The sequence below is a fragment of the Peromyscus eremicus genome, chromosome 4 (assembly GCF_949786415.1).
Source record: "Peromyscus eremicus chromosome 4, PerEre_H2_v1, whole genome shotgun sequence".
NCBI classification, from domain to species: Eukaryota; Metazoa; Chordata; class Mammalia; order Rodentia; family Cricetidae; genus Peromyscus; species Peromyscus eremicus.
Window position 1 is genome coordinate 83,728,105 of NC_081419.1, and position 19,534 is coordinate 83,747,638.

The 19,534-nt window shown below is 35.3% G+C and overlaps 1 protein-coding gene across 1 annotated transcript in view; it reads right to left on the reverse strand.

Annotated features, from left to right (window-relative positions):
- Positions 1 to 564: 564 nt before the first annotated feature.
- Mettl15 (methyltransferase 15, mitochondrial 12S rRNA N4-cytidine) overlaps positions 565 to 19,534 on the reverse strand; it is a 159,139-nt gene continuing 140,169 nt past the window's right edge. The window contains exon 6 of the mRNA XM_059261067.1: positions 565 to 2,205. Coding sequence (XP_059117050.1) covers positions 1,763 to 2,205 — 443 coding nt within the window. The 3' untranslated portion in view covers positions 565 to 1,762. The remainder of the gene's footprint in view (positions 2,206 to 19,534) is intronic.

Consider the following 19,534-nt stretch of genomic DNA (forward strand, 5'->3'; position numbering starts at 1 on the left):
ACTAAGTCACACTTTCACTAGGAATGTATAAGCATTTCCTTTTATTTTCATCCATGCCAGAATTTGTTTTCTTAATGCTTGTTTTTTTTGTTTTCGAATGGATGAAACAGACTCTCAATGCAGTTTCAATTTCTATTTCCTCATGGATAAAGATGTTAACAATTTATATGAATACTGTACATTTGTACTTCATCTTTTAAGAATTATCTATTCATTAGCCCATTTATTAATCACATTCATAGCTTCTTTTTATTGATTTTAATTTCATGGAATCCATTGTCAGTTTTTGGTATCATTCCCTTAACTACTGGGGTATAATGGCAACATCTGTGATTCCAGTATGAAAAGGTGGGGATTGGTAGATCCCTGGAGCTAAATGGCAATACAGTGAAAGCAATCAGTGAACTTGAAGCTAACTGAGAGACTCTTATCTAAAATAAGTAAGATTTAAAAAAATGACTGAGGAAGACACCTGCCATTGACCTCTGATCCACACATAAACAAACACATGTATGAGCACCTGTACACACACACACACACACACACACAAATAAAATATAGCACTTATAATCAGTGGAATTTTATTCAGTCATAAAAAAATAATAAGGCTCTTTTATTGTTCATCTTCAAAAAAAGGGGATGAAACTAAATATCATTATGTCAAGCAAAAACAGCCAGATTCAGAAGGACAAATATTGCATGTCTCTTCTCACATACAGAAAGAAACTAGATTTAAACTTACATGTGTGTACATATATGTATAAATATATACATTAATATTATATGTATACACAAATAGAAAGAGGGCTAAGATAGGGGAGGGAGCTGTCTAGGAGGATAACAGAGTACCTGTGACATGAAGCAGAGTAAGAGACAATTTTAGGGAAGGGAGAGACCAATAAGGAAGGAAGGAATTAGGGAAGGGAAAGAGAAGAGTAGTGGGGGTGATAAGAATCAGTACCATGCTTTATTTTTATGGAAATGCCATAATGAAACTTATTACTTTGTACAATATCTAAAAATTAATTAAAAAAATCTCAAGATGCAAATGAGAGATTACATTGCTCACTGAAGGTATTGTACATTACTGCAACAGATACAACTGACATCAAATAGAAACTCTGTACTTCACATTTTCTATGAGGGCTGTTAGGGAAATTGTATGTGCTTACTTTGCAAAACACGAAACATGGATCATACTGAGAAATGCCTTCAAAGCAATGAACTAGGATTTCACTAGTGAAAATCATCAGTGTGGCATATTTTAAATAATACTAGAAAATTAAAATTTGTAAAAAGCTTACATTTGATAAAGCTACAGGAAGGGAAACTATACTTTGTTCCATAATCATCATGAATTATTTGAGCCATAGAAAGTCTGTTGCAAATGTGAATATCTCAATTTGGAATGTAGAGCATACAGTTATGATTATCTTTCTCTTTGAAGCTTGAGTTTACAAACCTAGATTAATACAATGTGAGTTTTTCCATTTCCTCATTAAAGGGAGGAATAAATTTTATAATTCAAATACAATGCAGAGATCAACAAGTTTTCCAGTTTTGAGACTCTGCCCTCTGAGTGGAAGTTTTTATGTCATGTTAAAACTTCCTACATTATCTTTAGATAAAAAAATACTAAATACGTCTAATTTCTAGACTGCCGCATACTTTACATTCCATCAAACTGTTCAGAAACACTATTTTAAATCAGAAAACAATTTATAGTATAGAAGGAAAAATTGAGGATCAAATAATAAGATCCTCATAATTTGATAGCTGCCCTGAGCTTGGCTGAGCGCCCTCTGGGGTTATCTTGCACATCTTGATCTTCTGGAGTAAGTACCTTCTTGTGAATCAGATCCCACATCAGAGGAGCTCTTACAGCACTGCTCCCCTCAATCTCAGGATTTGAATCCAGCAGGGAAGCCTGCCTCACCTTCTGTCTAATGCTTAGGTTAAATCTTTCTGTCATACTTATCCCAAGCAAAAATCGTTTGACAATGCGATCTTCTAAAGAATGGAAGGAGAGGGCGACAAGGCGACCACCAGTTTTCAGGAATTTCTGTGCTGTTTTCAGTCCTGTGTAGAGTTCATTGAGCTCATTGTTCACAAAGATGCGAAGAGCTTGGAAAGTCTTGGTAGCAATGTGGGTGGATCTTTGTAGCAAGTCCTTTCTTGCATAGACAGCTGAGGGAGGAAAGGCACCTAGAGAGATTTTGTAAGAATAAGGAAAGAAGAAAAGTAGCATTAACATTTGCTATGTAAATGTCCTATTTACCCATATTTAAGAAACTAAATTTTCTGAGAAATTGTGACATTTCATTTACAATTCTCTCTTATTTTAATTTTTCTTTATGGTTTAAAACACATATAATCACTATCTTTTATAATTCAACAACAACTGTAATCAAACAAAAAAAAGAGAAATAGGAGTAGACAACATTTTGAAGATATTAATATAAAATTTTACAACTTTGCAAAAACCATTAACTTATAGTAATAAAAAATGTAATGTGCTGCAAATAAAATAAAGAAAACCACATCTAGGTGCATCATTACTGAACTGCCACAAGCTAAAGACATAAGAAAAGTCATAAAAGCAACAAAGAAAATAACAGATCCTCAATGGGTCAATGTACAGAGAATAAGAGACTGGGAGAGTTCAGCCCTAAATAGGACCTATATACCACACTCCTCTCCTCAAGGCACAAGGATCTTCCAGAGGAGGAGGGAGAGGGAGGTGGTGGTGGTGGTGGTGGTGGTGGTGGTGGTGGTGGTGGTGGTGGTGGTGGTGGTAGATGACTTCAAGGAAACTGTTTTCCTACCTCAGCAGTGATTGTGGCAGCATACTTAAGACCCATGCAAGCTGAGGTCAAACAAAATCCCAGCACAGAAGAAGCCAGGTGAGCATCAAGTCCTACCCCTTGCTGAGAAGCTATTGGCCTTTGAGAGCTGTTGGAAGAGGTAGAGTTGGGTTTAAGGATCTGATCCCTAGTAGGTTGACCACAGGCCAGGGCAGGCCCCACTCCCAAGACTCCTTGGCCAATAGAAACTTGACTTCTTGGGGCAAAGGAGAAGAATGCTCAATGTTTGGTGGAAAAGGATGGAAAGACAGAGGAGATGGTCATGAAATTCTCAAAGAATAAAAATACTGTTTTAAACACACACACACAACATGAATGATAAGAGGGAAAGTGTGATAAGTTGGAAGTCTATTAAAACATAAAAACCTTTGCTTGAAAAGGTACTAAAAATCCACAGGAAAGAAAAAAAATCAAATCACAAATCTAATGAGACTTGAAGAGAAAAGAAGCACACTGGAGAATGACAAAAGATACTGTTTCCATAATACTCTGCAGCATGCGCATTGGACCAAACTTGCTCTGTACAGTTCAAGGATTGGAGTGAGCAGAAGTGATGAATTTTATACAATTTTACCTTAGGAAATAAGATGTTAATATATCTTAGAAATGTCAATGAATTTATATGAGAATTCTACCTTTAAGAGAAGGTTATTAGTGAACATTCCTGAGAAATTTATATTTCCATTCTAGATTTCTTATGAATGAACATCTGAGAGAATGATTGGAATAAACATATTTTAGTATCTTAGATATGTTTTTTGCAAAAAAAAAAAGCAAATTGTAAGAGGATATGCATGCTTAGATCAGATTTCATACTGTTTACACAGCATGGGTGCAACCACTGCTGTATATTAATTTTCTCTGGGAACTACAACAGAGAAGAGGGAAATAACATACCCAAGCATGAAGAACCTGGGTATCTGAATAAACAATCATTATGATGAGCTCACTCTGTCCCTGGAAAACCTACATGCTAAGAAAGGTTAGACTCTAGAAATTTATCCTCCAACCTGATGGGTCTCTCAGAAACAAAATGTCATTGTCTAAACAGAAAAGGTAGGTCAATTTCTCTCAATCTGTTAACTGATTTCTCATATTTTTAAGAAAAATAGTTTGATCACTAAGAAACGTGTTTCGCAGAATTCTAAGGATCTAAACAAAATGCAGTGAGTCATTATTTGAGGCTCAGATTTGGAGGAAGCTTGAACAAGACTGGATTCCTAGCTACTTTCAACTTTACAGAATTCAACATCAATGTTCAAAAGAGAAATGCCATGTAAAATAGTTTCAAGACATGCATTTTTGTGTAAAATAATATAGCCAATGAATTAACAAATATTGCAGGGTGCTTTTAAATGCTTTAAATGTTTTATCATTATACTTAAAATTTTGCAGAAATTAAGAACATGGTTATACTAGGTAATCACTTAACTCGATATTTTAAAACAGAATTTTCATTTCAAAGATACTCATGAGGATATAGTTTTAAACATACTACTGAATTATCCACAAATGACTTTACCTTATCTAAGTTCATCAAATAGAGAAAAGCAAAGAGCATAATGTATGTTTGCAGGCTACTGCCAATGAATATGTTTTTGAAAACAAAAGAATGTTTTACAACAAAATAATAGGAATAATCAACCGATATCTAGAATAATCCTAGAAATATGAAAGGCATTTCCATTTCCCAGATAAATGACACCTTCCTATGCCTCAGAATGGAAAAAGTTTATAATTTTGACAGTCAACTAGCTGTAAAACTATGAGGATCTCGACCAATTCTTTTATTCTGAAGAAATCTATTTTTATTTCAAAATAGTAACATAAAGTAAAATTATGTTAATGTCCTATATAACACAATTTCACGTTTATATAATATATATTCACATTAGATAATTCCACACTGCACAGAAACCTGCAGATGACAAATGGAGAACCCTGTAATCGACAAGCTTTTCTTCTGGAAGGTCCCATTTGACCTTCGCAATGCCATGTAGTCACAGAAAATGAACACAAAATCTTTCAACTATATCTAGTGTATTTATTACCCATTAAGCTTTCATTCTGGGCCTTGGTGACTATTGTTTATGGAATTCTGATGTGAACTATATGCAATGGATTTCCTAGAGAAGATTGTTAAATATGGTCCAGTGACTTTCTTGTCCTATCTTTAGAGAACCAGAGGTGTTGGGCTTTGTGAAACATTTTGGTGTTGTTCAGAGTATCTGTCACACATCCTCCTCTATTCTGGATAAAGAAATTTCCAAGGCTTCTTTTCATTAGTGCCAATGCTTTGTTTTTGTAGCTTACAGGAATAAAGAAAGGTAGATAATTCAGACTGAATAAAATAAAACTAAAAGGGAATAAATAAAAGGGGGATTGGAAAAATGGCTCAGTCAATGAAGTGTTTGCTGTGGAGGAATGAGACCTGAGTTCAGACACCAACTGTCCAGTAAAAGCCTGGCACAGTAGTGCATGACTGTTGTCCTAGCAATTTGGAGCTAGAGACAGTTGGAAGCCAGGGCCTCACTAGCTGGACCGCTTAGCCAAATCAATGTTCTTCAGGCCCACTGAATGACCCTGTCTCAAAAAGCAAGAAGAAGATCAACTGAGGAAGACAGCTAACATAAATCTCCAGATTCTATATATAAGCACACATGTGTACACACACACACACACACACACACACACACACACACACACACACACACACAAATATAAGGTAACCATAAGAGTACGGAGTTCAAAGCAGTATGAACAAAGCAACAACTCGCAATAACACAAATTTAAAAAATAGAAAAGAAAAAGCCCACCCAACACGAAGGATTAATCAAGGCTTTTTTTTTAAATTGTTAAGCTGAGAAACAAGTAAACACCCTGTCATTGTGAAAGCCCTCAAATGGGTTTCCTTGTTGTGGTCATTGGTTAGAGTGCTAGGACAGAGTTCCCATGGGTATCAGAGAGTAGGTAGAAACACTGAATCTTTTTTGAAAAAAAAAAAAAGAGATTCAAAACCACACCAGATTCAGACGCTGGGCTCTGGATTAAGCCGTAAGGAAGACAATATGAATGAAAGTGAGACGTGGCCTCTGCCTTGAAGGAGCTCAGTTTCGCAACCCTTCGCCTCTTCTTAATCTCCCATGGGCTTTCTATCAGAAATAGAATTTGTCTGTCTGCTTTTCCATTTCCTGAGTTTAATCACGGAGTCTAGTATACCTAATTCATTCAATTATGGAACAGAGTAACTAAGACAGAAAATATGGTCTCAACCACAATTTGGGTGGTTTGGTTTTCTAAAGGTAGAAAATTCTCTTTTTTTTGGATTTTATAATCCATTAACAGACTTGGCTGACATAGGACAATGTATATTAGTTTTATGTGGGAAAAAGTGTCCTTAACCCAGGTAGAATGCATCACAACAAACTCTTCACAATTACCGCCTTATTTACCCAACTCATTAATTTGTCTCTGATGAGCCTGACAACAGGAACAATTTCCTGTTAACTCCTAAACCCCCAACCTTTGATAGATAAGCCTGTAATTCTTAACTTTTGGCATATTATCAGTTAGTTACCTATAGTACTTCTGACAAAAATGGAAATGACTAGCTCTACTCTAGACCGAAGAGTCAGGTTCAGGGTTCATTACCTATGTGCCACTACTTTAAAAGAGCTTTTTTTTTTTTTTCTCTTTTAGGTCAAGGAACAAACCTTTTTTTTAAAAAAAACTTAATTCTTTTTATATAATATATTTTAATCATGATTTTCCTCCCCCTAACTACTCTCAGATCTTCCCTACTCCTCTACTCACCCAACTTCATGTTTCTCTCTCAAAACCAACCAAACAAAACATTATAAAAATGAAAATCAAAACAAACCATAAGTCAAAAATTGCTAAAACCAAACAAAATGAAGCAAAAAGTCCACAAAAAGACAGAGTTCATTTGAGGTTGGTCAACTACTCATGGGCTTGGACCTACTCTGAGGAGTGTGGTTAATATACCCATTGACACTTCATTGGAGAAAACTGATTTTCTCTTTGCCAGTGGGTATCAATTGCCAATGTCTTTTGTGGATTCCGTGTCTACTTCTCCATCTCATTGCTGGAGATGGAGAAGGCTTGAGCCTTTGTAGGTCTTACGTGTGCTTCTATAGTGCCTGTGAGTTCATGCCAGAAGATATTTGGCATGCAGCCAAGTGTTTATTCAATAAATGTATATTGACAAGATAATGAATACATAATAAAAGTGAAGAAAAAAAATGAATGAATGAATAAAATTCCAAGACTATTAGGTTTTCTTTATATCACTCAGGGAGTTATAAACTGCTGTGGATATCGCTCTATATAAATAAAATGCTGATTGGCCAGTAGCCAGGCAGGACGTATATGCGGGACAAGCAGAGAAGAGAATTCTGGGAAGTGAAAGGCTGAGGCAGAGAGACACTGCCAGCCGCTGCCATGAAAAGCGAGATGTAAGGTACCTGTAACCCACGAGCCACGTGGCAACTTATAGACTAATAGATATGGGTTAATTTAAGATATAAGAACTAGATAGCAAGAAGCCTGAGCCATTAGGCCATACAGTTTGTAAATAATGTAAGTCTCTGTGTGTTTACTTGGTTGGGTCTGAGCGGTTGCAGGACTGGCAGGTGAGAGAGATTTGTCTTGACCGTGGGCCAGGCAGGACTGGAGAAAACTTCAGCTACAATAAACAGCATGAGTTTGATATGAATGACTGACCAAATGAGAAGCAAAACATTATTAGTCACAAAAAAATGACAACTATTAAAAACAAAATAATGATAGAGGTCCAGACCACTGTGTCAAATGTGATTGTGGGCACGAAATTATGATGTTAATGGGGCAATTGAGCCCTCAAATTTGCTAGCAATTTCATTGTCTCAACACACATGATTGCAAGGATTTAATTATATTGCATAATGACTGGGCTTGTCCTTAATTCATTGAGCACCTGCAGATAATTTTCACTTCAGGAAATGCAAAATTACAAACCCTTACTGTATGATACTTGTATGTTGACAGTGTATGTGTTTGCAATGTTTACATAATTCTTTTGCAAAATAAAAATAAAATTAAAAATTTACATTTAAAAGTCATTAAGATCTTATGCAATTTAAACAGCATAAACATAGCCACTGTTTAAAATGTAAAAGCTAAAGGTAATGCTATTGTACATGAAATAAACTGTCAATATTGTTACTTCAAGAATTCTTCCCAGAAATCAACCAAAAAGCACTCTTCCTTGTGTCTTGACACATATATATTCACACCTATATGAACTTATGCATATATATAAGTATATATAAGAGAATGAGTTGCAAAATAGTTTATTACATGCTTTTTTTAAACTTACCTTACTTTGAAAAACAACTTCAGCTGTATAAATAGCTATGATTCATTTTGTTTGTTCCCTTATCAAGTATTTATATCAATAAGCACATACCAGATGGTTCAGAATACAATTGTAAATAAGATAAAAGTAGCTTTACTCAGGTGAAGTTCATATTGCTACCATAACAGGAACATGTAAGATATTCCCTATTGTTATCACAGAGGACCTGTAGTAAACATGTAAACTACACGCTTTAGGTTTCTATACAGCACAAAAGCTCTACAGAGCATAATGGCACTCAGAATCTGAGCAGTCTTTAGCCCTGTATGAGAACCTTGGATGTCCATAGAACTGGAACTGTTTAGGTCAAAGGGTATTTTTGCCATTTAAATTTGAATCAATACTTCTAAATTTACCCTCTAAGTAGATTGCACCAATTTACTTACATCAATAGTATATTATAGAGTCAATCTTCCCACATCCTTGCCAGTACGAGGAATGATCACTACTCAGCCCTGACTAGTCTAATAGTAGGCAAATGATAGTGTACTGTTGTTTTAATTTGCATTCTTTGGCAATTAGTATGTTTGGGCATCTTTTCAAATCTAATAGCCATTTGATTCTGGCTGTAAATTGCTTGAATAAATCTTATGCTCATGTTCTTAATGTGGTATTACTTTTTTCCTTTATTGATTTGGAAGGCTTGTTTATAAAATAATAATACTAACCCTTATTTTCTCATATATAAATTATTTTTTTAGACTATGACCTCAATTTTGTAGATTTTCTACTATACAGAAGTCCAGTGTGGACTGAATCCCAACCCAGAAAATTCTACTAGTGGTGAATTGTGTGTGTGTTGGGAGGGGTGGCAGTATTTATGTATGTGTATGCAGGTATGAGTGAGTGCCTGTGCACGCTCATGAGGAAGCTAAAGGAGGGCACAGGATGTCTTCTCCTTTAGCTCTCTGTCTCACATGCCTCAAGACAATGTCTCAGAACCAGAAGCCCACTTCTGGGCTAGGCTGGCTTGACAGAGAATGTCCATGGTCTGATGTCTCCACTCCACAATAATTGAGGGCTAGCAAGGCCTGACTTTTTACGTGGTTGCTGAGGATTCAGATTCAAGTTCTCAAGTTTGCAAAGTAAACACTCTCATCCACAGAATCATCTCATCACGCCCCACCCCCTCACCACCCCACACTTTTCCCCATTATTTATTGATTTATTTAGGTTATACCACAATGAAGAAAGCTTACTCCTCTCCAACATTATCAGCTTTATTCTGGATGTATTTCTGGCTTTGTTTATATGCTTAATTATTTGATTCACATGAAAAATAACTTTTGTTATAGTATGAAGTTTAACACACTGCTATTTTATAAATGCTACATTTTTCCTATTGATTTACCACATCATTCTGATGATATACTGCATTTCAAGTTACAGATAAAAGTACTCCAGCATTCTCAATTGTCTTACATTTATGCATTTCTCTATTTTTCACCAATACAAAACTATTTTTAAATACTGATTATTGCTTCCTTATGCTAGATTTTGTCACTTGGGGTAACCTACTGGTAACCTTACTAGTTCATAATTAACCTTCTTTTCAAAGTTGTGTTGGACATTTCTCTTGCATTTATCATTCCAAATTAAATAAATAATTAATGAAGCATATACAAAAACCAGTAGTATAATTAGGACTGCAGTAACTTTCTAGGCTAATTTGAATAATAATAATAATTAACATTACCTTAATATTAAACCAATCCCTCTAAAGAACACAGTATTTCTGTTAATATTTTACATGTTGTCACTATAGTTTAATAGCTGTGGTCATCTAGGTCATGGTTAAGCATCTCTAAGTACATCATTTACACAAACACATCTTACTAGGGAAAAGCATAGGAATGGTCATGCTTCTAGAAAGACAGCATTGGATAACAGAAATGGTCCTAACTTCAGGAAAGCCTTTCTCTTTATTGCTGTGGGTGTGAGGTAATATACTTAGCCTCTGAGTTTGTCATCCAGTGGTAAGATGTCACATTTATAACTCTGGAACATGGGATTATTGTGAATATGAAATATTAGAAGCATTCAAGGAGTATTTAGTGTACATTTAGGGGGAAAAAAGTCCCTGGTGGATACCATTCATACATTTACTTTTCTCTTATTCTCAGTTGTAAAACAGAGTGGGTATTAAACATTAAGGATTTGCCAAACACTTATAGTATAATAGGAGAGGTCAGCCTCCAAAATAAAGTACAAAATGTCTCTAATGCACAAATTAATGATACATCACCATATTTACAAAGTATTGCTTATATATATTTAAAAGATGAGGATGTAGAATTCTTATTACACTTGATGTTGACTATTTAATAACGGGTGCTATGAAGATGAACCTGAGCTTCATTAACATAAACCATCCAGATTATGTTTCAACCATCTGGCCAGGAGATTATTTTCCATAATTAAACTTCTAGATTTCTCTTGCAATATAAATTATACAACTTGTATTCTGTTATTTTAAGAGTACAACATTTTTATTTTTTAATTATACATTTTTTCTGTTTCTGTTTCTTTTTCTGTAGCTTTCATGGGCTATCTTTTTACACAGGTATCTTCTTTCTTAAGCATAGTTCCACAACAATAAAATAGATTGTGAGTCATTTTAATCCACTCCTTTGTCTTCACAGTCTTGCTCTGCTGGTCCATTTATTTAGTCTGACTATTAGCTGATGTGCATATAAAGTTACCAGTAGAAAATCTCTAGACTAAAACAATTACAGTCCAGAATGTCACAAAAAATATTCTGTAAGACCTAACAAATGCATACACTTAACAATACACCAATCATTCATTTAGCCAACATCTAAAATCTTTTATAGGCTAAATACTGAGGATTAAAACACTTAAAAGTATGTCATCACTGACCTCAAGAAATTCAAACCCTTTACTAAGAATGAAAAGCCAATGTTATGCCAACTGCTACCAAAGACATGGTGCACACTAACATAGAGTAAAAAGAGAAGGAAGATTCCCGGTTGTCTACCTACAGTTTCTAAACTGATGTTTTCAGGAAAGTGGCATAGTAAAATGTAACACCCTCAAATCCCAACCAAACAACAGAACATTTCTGTCATACATGTATAGAAAATGCAGGATGCCACATTCCTCTGCAAAGCCACAATGACCATGGTAAAGTCTTAAATATAACTATTTAAAAGTTCTTTATTACTCAGTGTTCTTCAAGGGTTTGTGTGGTGTACACGTGTGTTCATATATATATGAGACTCTGTGTGTGTGTGTGTGTGTGTATGTATGTATGTATACACATGTGTGTGTGCACATGTGTGTAGGCATTAAGTGGAGGAGCTAACATTAAGTGTCTTCCTCAATAACTTTTCACTCTGTATATTAAGGAAGGGTCTCATCCTGAACACGAAGCTCACCAATTCAGGCTAGTCTAACTAGTCATCTTGGCCCTGATTCTGTCTCTGCCTCCAGGATGCAGACACCTGGCTTTTATGTGGATACTGGGGATCCAAACTCCAGTACTTGGTTTGCATGGCAAACACTTAATCCACCGAGCCATCTCTCCAGCTGCTTTTATTTTCAAAAACTAATTACTCCATATCATTTATTTTACAGGTAATACACTTGGGAAACACTGAAAGCAGACTTTCTGTTAATCATGTTTATGTACTTTAATTATGTCAATAAATCCTTACTCAAATTATGAGAGGTAAGAAGCAGTCATCCTTATATTCGAAATAGAGCTAAATAAACAACAAACAAAACAAAAAGCAAACAAACAAAAAAACCAAGGGGTCAAACGTTGCCTCCAAAGTTTGCAAGTATTGTATGCAGATGAACCCCATGACTTTAAACACAATTAATCTACCTTGTTGGTAAAAAATAGTGCATCTAAAAACTCTAAAATAAAATGAAGATTTCTGAGCAGTTTATCAGACACTTAGAGAAGTTCAGATCAGTGCTGTTTATTGTTGTTAAAGTTCATCATAGGAGTTTGAATATAATTCATTGTCTTTAGGATCATCTTGGACTTAAATGTGCTCAAAATAAGGCAGCAATTTTAAGACGGTATGTTCAGCAAATCTCCTCATCTCCTCTTTCCTAGTCAGGAGGAAGGAAGCTGAAATGATAGCACCAGGTTCAGCATGGTTTACACAGGCTCTGATTCCATGTCAGGTGTTTTATGCAACAATCTCATTTTCTGGGGAAAAAAAAGTATAGAATCTTTACTCTACACCTGAATAGCTTGTTATTGAGAGATGTTTTAATGGATGTCAAATCTCTCTGCATCAAGTTGCAAGAGTTTGGCTTTCTCTCTGCATGTCCCTGGGGGAGATGTGCATTGTCAACCCTAAAGACTGTGCATCTGGTGAGAGCAGCAACCTTCCTGGTCTCATAACCTGGGAATGGAAATGAATCTCTTTGGCTTTTGTTCTTTTCATTCTATTGAAAATAACTTATTGTTGGCTCAGGTTATTAGAATGCACATTTGTCTCCCCTTTTCATCCGCTTCCTTGATAGTGGTTTTATAAAAGCAACAGTTGTGACTGGTGCCATTATCTAGATGTTTGGGTAGGTGCAGATTACATGTATCTGATTAAGAATCAAAATGTACTCAGTTCACCTGTTAGCAAGGAAGTACATTACAGTTGTTTTTATGTTTTAAATAGGATTGCTAAATATGCTCCAGTTAAGCAAAAATAGGGAGAAGTAAGTTTATATACAAAACAGAATAGTTTTTTTTTTTTCTGGCAAAAATCTTGAAGAATTAAGCCCAGCTCCTTTTATTTTCTTTAAAGCTTCTTCAGAAATCTTAACAGAGAAGATAAAATGTTTTCCAAACACTTGTTGTTACACATTCATCATAAACACACGGTTTTTAACAGTAAGAGGGTAGCATGCCTGGCTTTCTTCTCCAGCCCCTGCAAAACCCTTTCCTTTGACTAAGGATGCCTTTTCTTTCTTCTTGAAGTTTCTATCTACTTACCTTTAATACTCACCAAGATGCCCTATTTTTTTTTTTTTTTACCACATATTTCAACTTAGTACTCTGCACTGTAGGTTTCAGCTCATACTAAGTTGTAAAAAGGCCAGGAACTAACTCTTATTTACCAATCCCAGGCACACAGACAGGTTAGTGATGGTGACAAAGAGGAAAACCCACTGGATAAGAGCTATCTTACCAATCTGAGTCAGAGATAGTGATACCACAGGAAGTGGTACTCATCTCTTCCTAAGGCTGCTCATGTGTACAGGATTATGTGGAGATGTTCCCTGTCACCATCAAATTCTCAAATGGTCCCATAAGACTGCTCATGTGTGCAAGGTTATGTGGAGATGACAAACCCTCATCTCCATCACATGCTGAAATGGTCCCAGAACCCCACATAAGGTTAATTCCTGGTGAAAACAAATTATGTTGGCTCAACTTTTTGTCCCTAATTTATCATTTTCAATCATGTCATGCAAAAAGACTTCAGCATTCCCTTGGCATCTAATACCACCACTGCATGGGTTGCAAACTTCCTTCACATGTCACCAAAGAAGCTGGATACTTCATGAACTGTTAGATGTTGTTGTTTTTTTTTTTCTGAGTTAAAAGCCATACTTAGTAACAGCAGTCTATATTACACATAATAATGGAACTCAATTTGTACATGAAAGCAGTCAGAGTACAGTAATAGAAAAAAAAAAAAACCACCATCTTTTCACTAGATAAATGATTTCAAGTCCCATAGAGAAATTAACATTTTTAGTTTTAGGATACCCTAGTACTACTCACACTTTTTAAAAATTTAATACATTCACATGCTCTAATGTATTGAGATTTTTAAGCTCATTGATGAAATTAGCAACGTGCTGTGGCTGTCAACACGATGCATTGCAATCCTCCTGAGTCGTAGGGTTTAAAAATTAATTGAGCTCTTGCACCTGTTTGCCGGTATTCATCTGTTGAGTTTCCATCACATTTAATAAGTCTCTGTGACGCAACTCGTGTCCTTTCGCCTGGGATCCTTTAATACAGTGTTCAATTTTCACCAGTCTGAAATTCAAGTAATATTACAAATTTCAAACTGTTAATTAAAATCTGTGAAACAGAATGATTCTGGGTAAAAATTGGCTTTAGTCAGTGAGGTTCTTTTTAAACTTCTTTAAAGTCTCATCTGATCTCTAATTTCTACCAGGTTAATTCTGATGATAACATAATCTCACTATGAGCAGCTGAGGTCTGCAAATGGGAATAACACACAGGTCTTGTGGGCTGTTGTAAGGATTTGTGAGTTTATTTATAAAAATAATTTTAGTTCCTAGCATTTGCTCAATAAACATTAGTATTACTTATCATTATTATTTTCACCATTAAACCAGTGCTTGGTCTTGGTTAGCTGGTATTGGAACATCTCTCCTTTCTGCTTAGTACTACTGACTAAGACTAGCTAAACATTATTCAATATGTGTGCATATGTCTGTGCAAGTGTATGCCATGTGTGCAGGTGCCTGTGGAAGCCAGAAGAATATGCTGGATCACCTGGAGCAGGAGTTAAAGGCAATTGTGATTTTTCCCCACGTGGGTGCTGGGAACTGAACTTGGGTCTTCTGCAAGAGCAGTGAGCTATCTCTCCAGCCCGAAGCTATATTTTCTTTTGAAGAAGTAAGAATTTTAGGTTTTCTTCCTACCTATCCTGCCACAGATTGCATTCTCATCAAAGCTGGACTTCTTGTACAGGAAATTTGTTTATTCATGGAATGCTATTTGATAATCCAGCTTCAAAATAGTACAACATTAACAAATACGGTATGCAATAGTTTTAATTCAATAAATTTCAAATGTAAGAATAACAATGTATGATCACAGATATGAGGAACTACAGCCATGACATGTTAGCATAACAACAAAATTCGATTGTGGGTTTACCAATACCATTTTTTTAATCTATATGGTAATGAAACAACCAAATACTTTACTTCTTGTTCAATGTTAGTATAAAGAACACTTTTTTTTTAAGACAGAGGAAGCACACAATATAGTGATAAAAAACTACCTTGACTAACTGCTTTAGGAAAAAAAATGTTCTTATTAAAGTTTGATGGCAACAATTATTTCTTGATAAATCTTATTTATTTCTGAAAATCTCCCTTTGCCTTAAAACATTGCTAATAAAAGATCGTTTCAGAAATAAGTAAGGGCATATGCCATTAATGTAAATCACCTTATTTTCTAACTTCATCCTAATAAGCACTGTATTACTATAGCAACTCTTCTTGTTACTTAAAGTATCAATTGACATTTCAGCAGTAAATTTATTTCTGTGAAAAGATATGCTTTACATGTCCCAATGCAGAAAAAGATGATTATTTTTCTTTTTCCTAAAAGTCATGTCATCCCTACGGGAAGAAAGGTTGAAATGAAGTGATCAACTTATCACAGATCATACTGCTTAGCAAAGTACAGGTTAGTAAAAGGCCACACAGGAGTTCTGTGCAGTGCATTCGTTTGCTCTCTGACTTACCCTGGATTTGGATAGAAAGGGCAGGAAATGTGTATAAGTACACCTGGACCTTAACTCTCACAGAAAATGTTCTTAGATGCCATCTCATTGGCAGGTCATTTTTCATCCTCAAAAAAAGGTAATTCAGACCTGAGAAGATTAATCACTCACTCAAGTTTACAGAGCAAACAGACAAAGAATAGATTTGAGGATGCCCCCCGCCCCGTGTGTGTGTGTGTGTGTGTGTGTGTGTGTGTGTGTGCACGCATATGTCTGTATGAATGTGTATGGAGGCTAAAGATCATCCTCAATGTTGTTACTCAGCTGTCATCCACCTTGTTTGTTTGGTTTTGGTTTTGGTTTGTTTTGAAACAAGGTCTCTCACTGGCCTACAGCTCACCAATTAGGCTAGACTGACTAGCCAGAGAGCCACCAGGATCTGCCCGCTTCTCCCTGTAATTTCAGCACAGGAATTACAATTGTATGCTAGCATCCTGGCTTTTTCTTTTTACAATGGCTCTAGGGCTCAATCTCAGGTCCTCCATCTTGTGTGGCATTGTGATCTGATTGAGCTGATTGTCCACAGCCCGGTTTAAAGAGGTTTTTGTTACCTTTCCTTAAGCTTCTTCATCTCTTTGATGGTCTATGTCTCCTTACAACTGATTCCCAGTTAACACCTAGGCATCTATAATTTCTCCCTGAATTCTCATTTTACTTTGGCTATAAATGTACACAAAATATCATGGATTTATTTGTCCAACAAGCATACATTAAGCCCTGGCCTTGTATCTAGTTTATGAGTCAGAATAAAGGTTACATAAAATTCTACTCAGGTAATAAGCATATACATTTAATCTACATGAATCACAAGTACAAACAAAGCTTCACTGCCTTCATTTTTTCAATCCAAATAGTATCATGAGTCACCTACCAACTTCTGACTGTGGATAGATCAACTGTCTAACTTGTGAACATATAATTCTTTAGGTGTATTTTGAATTTGGCAAAAGGTTTTAGACTAGAAATGAATACTTATATTGGTTTAAGCAAAATATAATTAGTATGATTATGTCTGATTAACAAAAATAATGCCAACTTGTCATCATAGCTGCTATTCACTTCTAGTTCAAGATAAGAAAGGATAGGTCCAGAGCTGTTTTAGTTTATGTAGGAAGCAAGATGGAGGACAAGGTCTTGAACTAAGTCTTTTCTTCCACAAGATTAGCATTTAATTAGTGATCACCTTTTGTGGCCAAAGAAGAGAAAAGACACTAGAATTTGGAGTGCTCCAGGACAAAATGATGATAATTAGCCTCGTGAAAATACTTAGACTTAAATTTCTCAAATAGAACCAGATCAACAATCTACCTTCTTTTTAAGACTAAGTAAATTTACATACATTCTGCAAAATTCTACATACAGTCACTTCTTTCCAAATTAAGTGTTTTTTCCCCATAAAGAGTGTGTTTATGTATGTTATTTGTCATTTTAAAGATTCTATGATCAATAAAATACTTTGTCTGAGAATTATTTTTCTTCAGCGTTTTATTAGAAAGATAGGAATATAAATAATTTTATCCTAAAAATGAACAAACCAAAACACTGACAAGCAATGTGGTTTTTTTTTTTTTTTTAGCTTGCCAGCATATGCTATTTCAATGTTGTTAGAGCATTTACATTCTTATGACCTATGAAATCGGGAATCCTTTTTTTTTTAATCATGTGATGTTATTTTAGAGTCAAGATTCCCTGATTTAATGTGTATTTGTTAATTTCATGCCTTACCATTGGAAAATGTCTCCCAAGGTTCAAACACCACGATATGACAATCCTATCTATTGTCTTATGGTACCTAAGGCTACTGCACATGTTCAATAAAATAAAATGTGGCACTACATGTAGTATGTAAAGTTTTTCTACATTTAAAAATACTAAAGATGGAAAGCTAATTTTTTTAAAACCATAGAAAACACTGATGCCATTTATATTGCCATTTCAACATATAATTAAGACAAAACTATTTTATATTTATACAGTATTAAAAATATGGAACTTATTTTACATTTATGGCACTGAAATTTTACATTTATTTTTTGAAATTAAAATATAATGATATCAGTGCCCATTAGCCTTTCCTTCTTAAAGCCCTGTCTTGTACCCTTCTAGTTCTCCCAAATCCATGGCTTCTTTTTCTTTAATTTTTATTACGTGTGTGTTGTATGTGTGTGTGTGAACATATGAATACATTCTTGTTTTGGAGTAGCCACATGTCAAATGCATGACCAATGTAACTATTGGCAACTATACTGAACAATACAACTGTAGAAGACAACCTGAAAAAACAGACGCACCATATCTGTACCATGAACTTTGGTTCACGCAGTACTACAGAGGCACATGGGCAAACATCTTAGCTAGTTCAAGTACTCCCAGAGGATAAACCAGAATTAATCAGAGGAAATGGACATGAGAGAAGGGGCAGGAAGGCCACAATTCTGGGTACAAGTGTATTTAAGACCTGTGGGGAGACAACTATATGTCTGAAAGGCTGCAAGAACATCAGTATGCCTTGAATACAAAGGCTACAGCCAGACAATGACTTAGCAGAGGTGACCAACAGTCTACTTCTAAACTGACATTTAGTAAATGACTTATAGTCATTTTTAATTCTTAAACTTTATGACTTTGCTTCTTCATTTATAAGCACATTAGAATAAAAGTTATGCTTAAATGTGAATTATTACTTATAAATTATTTTTGGAGGGAATACTGTATATACTGTTGACAATACTTACTATATGTATGTTAAATATATTAAAACACATGGATATTTTTTCTAAATACGTATAAGAACATCAACAGTCAAATTCCAGAGGTAATTTGGGGAATTATAAAATGATTATAAATTATATTTTATGATTTATAAAATACATAACAGTTGTGATAAGGAGGGTTCCAACTCACAGCCTGGCTTTTGCCTTTGGGAACCTCCGTGATAGTCCCAGTACCAGGAAAAGGCATAGGCTTGCCAGGCAGTGGTGGCACACGCCTTTAATACCAGCACTCGGGAGGCAGAGGCAGGCGTATTTCTGTGAGTTCGAGGCCAGCCTGGTCTACAGTGAGTTCCAGGACAGCCAAGGCTACACAGAGAAACTCTGTCTTAAAAAAACAACAAAAAAACCCACAAAATAACAACAACAACAACAAAAGGGCATAGACTCTAGGTTTACACATTACTGCACATTGATCTGATGGATATTATGACTCCAGGGGTGGTTCTTGGTATTCCTTAGCCTCTTGGATTATAAGTTTTTGAAAAGAAAAGGAAGTGATTTATATTTCCATAAAAATATGGGTTTTAAGATGTGTCAGGAACTGAATGGGATATATCTTGTGTGTGTGTGTATATATATATATGCAGGTTTAAAGACATTAATGTGAATTTATTAGAAGCAGAAAGGCACTTAAATATACCCTCTATACATTTAGCTTGACAAAAATACTTGTTTCTTGAATAGAATTGTTGCTTAGGAATGACACTGTTTGGAAGAGTATGTCTCCCATTATTTGCATCTACCCAGAACCTGTGATTGTGCTCTGCCAAGGAAACAGGATCTTTGTAGATGTTAGAAAGTTAAGTCAAGCACATACTGGATTCAGATGGGTCCTGAAACACAGATGAGTGCTTTCTAATAAAAGTAGGAAATTCAGAACAAAAACAGAGGCAGAGGGACAGTGTCAAATGATTGTGGAGTCAGAGACAGAGACTTCTACAAGACACA